Consider the following 11581-nt stretch of genomic DNA (forward strand, 5'->3'; position numbering starts at 1 on the left):
GGAGTGAAATGGACTTTTCCCAGAAGTATTAAGAATGAGCACGCTAATGTGCATTTTATGCAGTTTGGATGGAAAAAAAAAAAGAACAAACAGGACGCACAGGAATAGGGTTACAAATATCACACTGACAGCCGAGTGTGTTCGGGCACCCTAAATTACCACTTTGTCCTCTGCCCTGGATTCTCCAGCCCATTTTCTCTTATTTTGGTAAAGTCTTTGGGACAAGGACGTGGGCGGTGATGCCATGGCTGAGGAATGCATCATGTCTCCTCGCACAGTTTGTCCTGCTCCTTGGAGACCGTAGAGCCGGGGTATTCTTAACCGGGCCTGGCTCACAGACGGCCTGTGGACTCTGGATCTGATACACTGTGATGTCAATTAATACCAAGGCTTTTAATACATATTTATTTTGAGGCTGCCGGAGTCACAGGTCAAAAAGAGAAGCATATGTTAGGAGAGTGTGCTCTAACTCTCTATCTCTCTCTCTCACACACACACACACACACACACACACACACACACACACACACACACACACACACACACACACACACACACACACACACACACACACACACACACACACACACACACACACACACACACACAAATGAATCCACCTCATATAGAAGTAAGTCTTTGGAGGACTTCAGGAGAATAATCGTCCTCCTGGAGTTAAGCCTGGCAAAGTTTCCCTTTCATAACTGAACTGGCTGTTAAGAGCAAACTCAATCCCAAGCGTCTGAGCCCGCTGTGCGTACTGCAGACTGGCAAGGGTGTAGCGGAGAGTACTTTGCTCTTGTCAGTCGGCAGGCGGGCGAGTGTGTCGGGGCAGAGCAGAGCTGGTCAGATTAAGCTGCCTTATTCCTTAAATGCTTTCTCTGTCCTCTCTCCTCGTGCCGGAGTTACTTCTTCTGAGCTGCACTGACTCCTTCAAGGGCATCAAGCATACGCACACACACAGGCATCCTGTCATCCTCCTCATCCATGATGTATCACCAAAGCCTACCAGACGACGTGGATAGTTCAGCTTGTACCTCACAAAGAGTTTTCATTGGAGCAGTTGCAATGGGACGAGGCAGTGTTTGGGCTCATGGACTCTGACAGATGCTTTGTTCAGGAAATAAAGTAGCTAAGTGTGTATTTAACATGTGGCCCTCACTTCTTTATAAATAATCTGGAAATACTTACGAACGGAGACATAACACAGGATTCAAATTCCAACCTCAGCTTTGTCTGGATCAAAATCTTTATGGCTTGTTTTTTTTTTTTTGTTGTTTTTTTTCCCTCTTTGATCTTGTCTGACTGCAGTCTGACAACTCTTCTGCCCTTTCTGAGAGCTTCTTTCAACCACAGATCAACTACAATCACAGCCTTCGAGTTCAAGTCCGAATGACTTCTTTTTGGGGAACAGAAGAAAAAGCAGAAGACATTGCTTTTCGCTTTCACCCTCAAGTCCAAGTAATGTCAAAAGTCCTTGTTTTCGAACTGTTTAACCACTTTGCCACTCAGTGAAAATCTCTTCTGCTTTTCCACAGGGGATCCACCACCTCTGCATCCTGCCGTCCACCGCAGTTCTCTCAGTTTTCCTTCCAGAGACTGCAGTCTTTTCTCAGGATATGCAGGAGTTTTCGTCCCAGGCTCGTCTTCCAGGGTTTAACAAAGCTTTTGGTATTCACCATAAATCGTCCACTTTTCCTGTCTTCATGACCAGCCACTACATATTCAGACCCTGGAGAAGTAGAGGTGAGAAAAAGATATGCATTGGTGAATAGAACGCCTACTGAGAATGTCACTACAATGTACAAATATGAAGAAAGATCTTTTAAAAAAAACTTTGATATTTCATTAAATGCTTTGCTGCATTGGTGTGCTTTGGTGACTGTTAACAGAAATGACTATTAGGGAGTGTTGGGTGTAAAACAGTCTCATAATGGTGAAGTGGCTGTAATCTTCAGATTGTAAATGTCCAGTTTAAATGAGCGATGGAAGTTGTTGGCACCCACTCAAAGCCTCTGAGAGCAGAAACAGGCATCTTCCGTTCTACAAAAAGTTGGCAGATTGTCCTCTCAAGAGTCAAAAAAAAAAAAGGTATACTTCCACACAGAGAGCAATGACGTGTCTTAGTGAACGTGGCGGCAGCTCCTGACCTGGGTTGAGGATAGGACAGGTGCACCCCTGGGTGGTCCAGGACTCTGGGTACAGAATGACACTTCCTCTCTGGATCTTCATCTGAGGTTTTTGGTGCAAGACCTTTTTGACCTTGACTTCCACCTCTGCATGTGAGCCTTTGTCATGAGCCGACATAACCTTCACCATCAGCACTGCCAAAACAACACATACAGTGAATTAAGACATTGGCTTTAAAAACTGCAAAGTTCAGTACATCAAATCTTATCATCTTTTACATCCCAGACGCCTTTAAAGATCCTTGAAAATAGTTGCACGGTGGATCTCTTCAGTGCTGGAGTTTTTTCCTCAGCATCAGTATAAAGATGTCACAGAAAGAAGCACATTTGAACACCACATCGGGGTGCACCAGCTGCAGAGACATTTTCCAGTAAATTTAATCTGAGACACTGATGCAAGCTTAAACTGCAGTGTTTTTATTGTGTTGACAAACATAGTGAATGTCTTGTGTGTGTCATCAGACTGCAATATTCTCAGACACATCAACACAAGTCCCAGTGGAGTTTATACCTGGGACCGTGTGTGTGTGTGTGTGTGTGTGTGTGTGTGTGTGTGTGTGTGTGTGTGTGTGTGTGTGTGTGTGTGTGTGTGTGTGTGTGTGTGTGTGTGTGTGTGTGCGTGCATGGCCGGAACTATGGCAAGCACAAAGGTATGCTTAAAGTTAGAAGCCAAGTGGACATATGGTCACTTAATTCAGAGGATTATTTTGAACTGGAGAGTTGCTCAAATGAGGGGCTGGATTGTTACTGCACCCTGCAGCATAACCCCACAGTGAGCTCTCCCAGCACTCCTCAATATGCACATTTACACTAATGAATGCACCCAGATGGGCTGCACTCCTTACAGTTTTGTTTGCATTCTTGAGGAATTGGCTTGAGTACAACTATAGCAGCAATTTTTGGAATGACCGCATTGGTGATTAGTTTTATTTTTAGTGGATTTTTCCTTAACTAATGCTGAGTTATTGAGATCTATATATATTTTTAGGTAAGTTGCAGAGAAAATTTAAGAATAAAGACGATAATTGATGGAGCTCCAACATAGGACATTAGGGAATATATTCAATATCTTGGCTTTGAGACCTCAAACAGAACAATCATTGTCATATTTAACCTAGTACATAAGAAAATAAAAAAGTTAACTCACCATAGTCATACTCTGCTGCACAGAACAGTTTAGGGCTGGTAAGTGTTACTTCTTCACATTGACATTTCTCTGGAGAAATAGAGAGGAAGAATCAATAAATTATTTGCTGGTTGTGTACAACTTCAGAAACAGTGGCACTTTTTTTAATCTTTGTAACATAGTTCTGTTTGGTGTGTTGAGTTTATTGAGTGTGTTGTGACCTGTGACTCACCAGAGTGGTGCAGTGCAGAGAAAAGCTCCTCTACCCTAAAGAGTGCAGTCTCACTACGATTGCTGCTGTGTCCCATGTGGCCGGCGGCTGTATAGAAGACCTCCACATCCGAGCTGTGCCGCAGAGGTAGAATCAGTCAGAGGGAGGGCCTGAGTCAGTGTTAACAATCCAGAGAGCACTCTACCCTCTAAAGCATAGATCACTGGAGCCACATTTATTTTCTCTAAAACGTATGGCTGAGTTTTGGCTCTCACCCAGAAATGCAGTCACCAGTGTAGGGGTCACAGTCCCCTGTGCAGTCACATGGACGGCAGCCGTATTCATGAAGCCCCCAGTATCCCGGCAAGCAGCTGTCACAGCGGGGGCCCCCAGCGCCGGGTTTACAAGTGCACTCCCCGCTGTTAGGGTTACAGAGAGTGCCACCACCTGAGAGCGTTGAGCCTACAGGGTGGCAGGAACAGGCTGCAGAGGAGAGAGGTGACAGAACAAGAGGATGGTGTGTTAACTTCTCCGGCGGAGACCTACAAGCACCCAGCACACATCATGAGCATGCTCACACTTTACTTTTAGAGGCACCAACAAACAGAGTATATATAGCAAGCTCCCATGACAGCATGGCAGTTAAATGCATTTTATCATCCACTTGTAACAAGCGACAAGCTTCAAGTATGCACTCAATATGCTTTGAGCAGCTGGAGCACAAACAAACAGTAAGTTAGTCCCATGGGCTTCCTGGCTCAAATCGCCTGAGGAAGCCTTGTAATGATTCCCAAACGTCTTCCGGAAAATGGTATGAGAAGAGGAGGGAAAAGGGCAAGAATGGGAAAAATGTGCTCAGGCGGACCATGAGAAATTCCTCCATTGTTTGCGATTATAGTCACATTCCAAAACAGCAACACTGTTAAATAAAGCTGGAGTGACAGAGATCCTCGCTAAGAAGCAGGCTGCAGTAATCTTACTGTGTCATCACTGGCAAGGCAGTGACTTAGAAAGAGGCTGAGGCGAACACCCTTATCAAAGTGATCAATGCGCTCTAATCTGGCGGCTAAGAAGAAAAATCAAATCTCCATTACTGCCCTCCAAATATCAAAGGCTGTACCTCTTAATTGGAATTCTCCGCTGGCATTCATCCAAACAGCGTTATGGTCTCAAGCAACACCAACAAAAAAAGAAGGCACACTGAATGCAGGCAGCACAAAGAAGTCTCACGTTTGCAGGAATCCGGTGCAGTTTTTGTTCGGCCCGGGTCTCTGTAGAAGCCCCTCTTACAGTTCTGGCAGTGACGGCCTTCTGTGTTGTGGCGGCAGCCGTCGCACACGCCGCCGCTCCGCCGTCTTGATGCGAGCCACAACCCTCGACTGAAGTGACAGCTCTTGGCGTGACCGTTACATTTGCACCCTTGGTTAAAGGCGGACGCACAGTGAAAGAATAGAATGAGACATTACATTTTGGTCAGCTCATCTTTGAACTGTGAACCTCGGTGATTGTAGTGACAGCACTTGGATGACATTACAGCTCTGTTATCCACCATGCGGTTGATTTATGACACTAAATTCATTTTCAGAATAAGTCCACATGCTGTGTGTGTGTCCTCCTCTGCATTTGACTCTTTTTCTCGCTATCACTCACTCTGGCATTCATGCGGCGTCCCTGTGATGCCGTTGGCAGCCTGCCAGGGTTGGTCATTGTGAAGAGGTGCACAGCGCTCACAGTGGTCGCCGGCTGTGTTATGTCTGCAAACACACTTGCCATGGACCTGCAAGACAAACACAACAAACAAGAAAAGGATCATTATCACTCATATCAAGCTTTTATCTATTTTTGAATTAATGACTTCGTGCTCTACTTCTTGACCGATTTAAATAGCTGATCAATTTGTTTATTGTCAATCAAAAATATTTTCTATTCAAATAGTGGGTTGGTTCAGAGCTGGTCAAAAGGCAGCAAGATTATTTTTACTGATTTCACATAACTTCACACCAACATGCAATGTGAGTATTACAACCGTTCTTCTTAAATATTGCAACATACTAACATTTACATATACACTGATTAGTGTTTACACACTGTGCAACATGTCTACGTTCCCCATTGCTATGTTGGAAATGAACTAGTGCTTCTCTTCCCTGCTTGCAGTAAAATAAATAACATGACCGAGACTATGGGTTGTTAAAGTATTAGGCTGAATACCATAATTAAAGTTTCCACATCCTTAAATCCCTGTAATGGTAGGTAAAGCTGTGGCTTAATATCCAGTCTTCACTGCAGCCCTCGGCTTCAGTAGCACATACCAGCACACCAGCTGAGTAACAAAGGGAGCGCTGGGAACAAACCCCCTCCTCCAAAACCTTCAACCGAGTCTCACCACATTGACAAAACTGGAACGTTTTTGCAAACAAAGGATTTCAGCGAGTTTTCACAACAGAGCAAACTGTAACAGGGCTTCCACTGACGCCGTGCGGTGCACCTGCAAGCAGCTCACAGTGTCTCACCATGTTACTGGCCTTCTGCTGGCTGGGCTGGGAGCCCCCGGCCGGCACACAGTGGTCAGCATGCCCGTTGCAGAGGCAGCTGCCTTTCACGATGAAATCGTAGACTGCGTAATAGTCTGTTGGGAGTTCAGCGGCATCGGGATGTTTGGCCTGGCACGGACACGGCTGACTCCGCAACAGACGCACCCTCAGGTTGGTGATCATGAGCTGATCCTGAGCAGCCGCACCGTACGGATCCACTGAGTGCCAGGGCGACAAGGCTCGATAGATCACCTGCAGGTTAAAAAGAAACAACTGTGACATTTCCCTCATAAAAGCCTCCTGAAGAAGTGTACCAATGGATCTTACAGACACTGATAGACCATGCAGGAGCTGCAAATCATGTCTCTCGTTTCCTAGAAAGCCCAAAAAAAACCACGGGGCATCAGTCTGGTTTGACTTTCATGCTCTGCTATTATTGAGCTGTTGTTCTCAGAGAGTCTGACACTGAAGTGTAAATATGGATTCATGCTTCTTCTATTCGCTTTACACTTTGCTAAAAGTTGATCTCACAGACATATGCTGCCATCAGTTTGCCTCTTGTTTCTGAGACAGAATGTAGTGTGTACCAGGAACTAGAAGAAGAGAGAAAAAATATGAAATGTGTATTAATAATCGTTCAGCGTTAATGGTATTAAAGTCGTCTTCAAAATACCCAAAAGTTATTACTTATAGACAGGACACAAGAACTTTAGGTTCTCTCAACTCTTTTTTTTTATTTGTCAATTCAGTTAAGATTTTGTAAGAGGCATATTATTCCCAAACTAATAAGAGATACAAGCCCTGAAAGAATAAATCATTTGCACGATAAATTTATTTTAACTCCACATGATTCAATGACATTAATTCAAACAAGATATCAGTGGATTTATTGTTTCATGTTGTAGTAACTAGGAAGTATATGTACACGACCACAAATGTGTTGATATCAAAACCTAAACTTGATTTATAGACGTAAACTTCAACATAGTTCCCAAATGAACCTGCCCAACTTATTTATCTTCATCAAATTCTTTTTTTTCCTTTTAGTTTTTTTTTTTCATAAATTCCCATTTTAATGTTGCAAGCTTATGAATTGAATCAGCTAGTTAACAATAGTCTGTTATTGAATATTACTTCAACCGGATATCACATGCAGGTCTATAATCTGCAAAGACAGTTTTGATAGCCACATTTTCATCTAATTTCTTCATAGGATGAAAAGAAAAGAAATATTTTCTACATTGTAATATTTAGGCGTTCACCAACAGAGACACAAGGTGATGTACTGGTAAGACACAAACTTGTTCCAATCTCACTGCAATTTAGAGATCCCCCATATATTCAAGCCAAACCTGCCCAATGGCCTGGGGTCTTTTACAGCAGAAAGTGATCTTCACTCGCTACGAAGAGGCCGTCTGTGGTCCTCTCTGTACATGAATGAGCCTGCTCATGATTTAAACATGTCTGGTGATGTGAGCTCAGATCTCCTTGTGATGATACAGAGTGTCCAGAAAAAGGCTTTGAGAGAGCATCAAAGGGGAAAAGTGAACACTGATGTTGGAGTTGTCAATGCCAGATCAGTTTGAGGCTCAGAAGTCTTTCATTTTATCAGAGGAGGGGTTCGTTTACAAAGCTCAGTCAACTGTTTGCTCTGCGGTTTGTGTGATATCGGCTTATAAAGCGTCCCAGTGCCAATAAAACGGACAACAAGGCTGAAGCAGATGGAGAGCATTACTGCTGTAAAGGGACGGGAGAGTGTCTGGCAGTATGTTTTGATGTGGTCACTCCCAGATCTCTGAATTAAAATCACTGCCCTTGTCTTTCCAATCTTTCTCTCGGCTACGTCACACACACGTCAATGTTTTGAAAGTGATTACAGGTCATTCTGTTCTGTGTGAACTGAGATGGATTCAACTTTTATTTTTGGGAGTTGTTCTCCCAAATGTCAAACTGTGTTCAAGAATTTTTTTTTTTTCACAATTCATCAGTCAGTACGATTCATATCATTCAAATTTAATGCAGAGCGCAATTTTCTAGGGTAAAAAAAAATCTGTTTTTCTGCTTTATTTATTCCACTAGGCATGGATAGAATTTACTTCTCCTGATCGTGATTAAAGCTGATTCACCAGACTGATCACATAAATGTATTTCAAAGCAAACTCAGCAGTCCTTTTGGTTGATGGGGGTCAAGGGTCTTGCTTAAGGAGCCATAGTGGAGTCAAACCTGTGAACTCCCTCTCGGCCAGTGATTGACTTGTTTTTTTCTTGAGGTACCACATTTTGACCATTTTAAACGTAGGCAACCACCTCCACCATACCCTAGAAAGTTAAGATAACACACTATGTGTAAAGAACAGTGTCTTTGTTATATTCTGGAGCAATTGACTTGCTTTTGTCTAAGGATAAACTCTCTGGGTTTACACACAGTCTCAGGGTGTTTGGTGGATTGGTGCCCCTTAAAGCTCGAAGTTTCAAACTTGCATTCGTCACTTATTCACCGCAAAAAAATGCATTCAACGGTCATTTTGTCCATTGCTCCCATTCTATATCTTGAATCACTCTTTTTTTTTTTTCATTTTGATGCATTCATCTTTCTCTGTGACCTGGGGTGTTGCCATTAATCATGGTCTTGTTACATCACTATTGTTTTTCATTGGAACAATTAATGAAATTGTAGAGTTTTATTGTATAAATGACATGTGTAGCATCTGTGTTGCTGTTTTATCCTTGATTTAGACTTAAAAATCTAACCTTGATTCCATGTACAAAGAGCAGAGTTTCTAAGATGCGCACCCAGACTCACCTCTCCTCTTGTGCAAGGAAAAGCTGCAGAATACTTGGAGGTGCATGTGGGTCCACTTGCCCCCCCTGCAGAGCCTTCTGCCACTCCGAACTCCACCTTACAGTCCCTGGAGAAATACCTGAGGGTCTTCCATGTGCGCCCGCGGTCCTGGGAGCGCTCCAGCACCATGGCGGCGGGCCGGGGGGAGCGGAAGACCAGGATCAGGTGGGTGAAGAGGAACTCAGTCTCCAGGTCCAGCTGGAGCGTCTCCTCGCTCTGCCCCCCCGCGGACTGCCACCAGGTGTCCGGGTAGCGGAAGGAAGAGTCGCTCATGGCGGAGGGAGGGTGCGCCTGGCCCGGGGTGGCGGAGGCGCACCGGCTGCACTTCGCTGGGGAGCAGGACTCCCTGCCGCGGGGCGCAGAGCTCTGTTTGTAGAAGCAATAAGGCTCCGATGAGTTGGAGCCGCACACCGACCCGGTGCGGAGCACTCTGCCCTGGGCTAAGTTGCCCATGCGGGGGTTGCAGGCTCTGCCTGAGCAGCGGCGCTCCACAGCTGGATCTTTCACTTTGAGCGTTTCTGGAAAAGATGAGCCCAATTCAGTGTAATCTGAGTAAACGGAAACATCATATGAAAGTTATTCTCCATTGACAATACAACAGGGTATTGACTCAAAACCCCACTATACTGTGAGTGCTGCTGCAAGTAATATTTTGGCGCACTTAAGATGCGGAGTGGTGAACACTTGTATACCCTCGTTTGCGCCTTCCAAACTAACACGCACTTTCTGCTTTAAAGATGCAAGCCTTTAATAAGAGTGAAAGTAAAGTTAAAAAAGGGCCAGTTTCACGCTGATCCAAACTCACCGGCTGGAAGACGAGAGGATGCGCACAGTGGGAAAATGAGGAATAAAATCCACAGCCCCATCCTGAAGCTGCACTAACTTCACATTAGGTCAGTCGTCCTGTGATTGACTAAAGCGAGAAGACAACAAATTGTTCTTAGACAACCTGATTGTAAACATCGCGCACATTCCAACTGAAAGCAAAAGTTAAAAAACACAAAAAAAAAATGAAGTGGATCACGGCGCACAATTTTGGAAAAGTAGATTTCTTTTTTTTTTTTATCTTCTCATGCTGGTCTAAATAAGTCTCAATTCTCTGGAATCCCTACAGATATCATCCCTAAACTACTCCATCCCATGCACCTCAAGATTCAGCTCCACTGTGCAGTTTCATTGACATTTGGGAATATGAGGAGATGAGCACCGCCCTCCTCTGTTCACATGGCCACTCCCACTCACTCCAGAAATCACACTTCAAAAAGAGCAACAACAACAAAACCAGCAGTGAAAGGCTTTTTGAAACATATGGATTTAAAGATTATTGTTATAAAAGTGTCAAAAAAGATACTTGTATCATCATACCTATGTATAGTTTGCCTATAATAAGGAACATTTTGCAGCTTCAAATGACCCCCCTGCATATCGTGCTCCTCAGCAGGATTCATCTCCTCAATTAACTATTTCCAAAAGTAGCTCTGATGATACGAAACAATTCCTGAGACAGTGATATTTCGTCCACAAACCACCCGGGTGTTACATTCCTAACGCATATCGCAACTTCTTTCAAACTGCCACTCACTGTGCTGCTTTAGCTGCCTCTGCAGACAAGACAACAGCCTTGAACCCAAGAGGTTGCTCAACCCTTGACCCAAATAATCATCCAAAAGTGACATCACCTCTCTGAGCCAGAAGAGACAGCTCAAGAAAAAGAAAAAAATCTCTCTATGACACCGGAGGCGGGCAGACTTCATATACTCATCTGATACCGTGTGAAAGTTTAAAAGCATGGACTGAAAAAGGGTTTTTGAAAAAAGAAAGTAGCCAAAAACATGACAGGCTGATGAGTGGAGATGAAAAGGGAATCGAAACTCGGCGGTCCATCATCCCTGTGAATAACATGAGGTCATGAGTAACCTGTTCTCGCAGCGACAGTGGCCTGTCACATGAATCATCCTCTCATATGTTTGCATGTTCATGTTGTAGGAGGGGAGGAGGGGGTGGTGGGCATTCTCAGTCTCTTCCCTCAAGGCATCCCGTCCCTGAAGGATCAGGACATTTCTGGAATGCCGCGGCTCTCGTCACAGTGACGGCCTCCCTGTTTGAGACGGACAGGGTTCATGTGTGTGTGTTTTTAGATTTGCATGGGTTATTTTGGTTGTCTCCAGATGATCCACCGGGGCAAGGGGTGATGCACCTTTAGCTGCGCTCTTTGTACACTTGCATGTTTTTCAGTCTTCAAATCCCAGGAGTCCCCACGAAAAAATGCTGCAGGAAGGATGTCTAATCTCGGCCAGTCTGTGGTGTATTCCCCCGGCAGGACGAAAGACAGGACTTTACAAACAAATTTCTTAACTGTATTGGCTTGTTGTTTTTTTTCTCTTGTTACACAAGCTTTACTCAGCCATGTCATTAAACAATTACCTTGAAATGTTCTGGTTTGTTTTGCATTGAAAGGCACAGAAAGAAATAAACAATGTTTGTTGGCACTCCACTGACAGCGAGTTAACCAGCTAATTCGGTGCTCTCCTTTAAATCCAGCATCTAGTGAACACTGAAAACACTGACAGAAATTCAAAAGAGTCATACAACCCTGCGCCACACGACTTACTACTGCCTCCTAATGCACAAAGATATCACTCTAAATTTCGCATATTGCCCCTTTAATATTTGGATCAA

The 11581-nt window shown here is 44.1% G+C and overlaps 1 protein-coding gene across 2 annotated transcripts; it reads right to left on the reverse strand.

Annotated features, from left to right (window-relative positions):
• Positions 1 to 1146: 1146 nt before the first annotated feature.
• On the reverse strand, positions 1147 to 10069 carry LOC308117003 (netrin-4-like). 2 transcript variants are annotated; one of them, XM_080475585.1, is made up of 10 exons: positions 9708 to 10069; positions 8864 to 9420; positions 6040 to 6312; positions 5177 to 5303; positions 4757 to 4945; positions 3802 to 4009; positions 3548 to 3660; positions 3337 to 3405; positions 2151 to 2324; positions 1147 to 1732 (listed from the first exon to the last, which is right to left on the reverse strand). In XM_080475585.1, exons 1-10 carry the CDS (start codon positions 9766 to 9768, stop codon positions 1581 to 1583), a joined length of 1923 nt encoding a protein of 640 aa, XP_080331711.1. In that variant the 5' UTR covers positions 9769 to 10069; the 3' UTR covers positions 1147 to 1580. The 2 variants fall into 2 exon arrangements, with proteins under 2 accessions (XP_080331711.1, XP_080331710.1); XM_080475584.1 differs by having other exon boundaries at positions 1235 to 1732; positions 8864 to 9450.
• Between the last annotated feature and the right edge of the window lie 1512 nt (positions 10070 to 11581).

The sequence above is a fragment of the Lipophrys pholis genome (genome assembly GCF_963383615.2).
Source record: "Lipophrys pholis genome assembly, chromosome: 11".
Lineage (NCBI taxonomy): Eukaryota > Metazoa > Chordata > Actinopteri > Blenniiformes > Blenniidae > Lipophrys > Lipophrys pholis.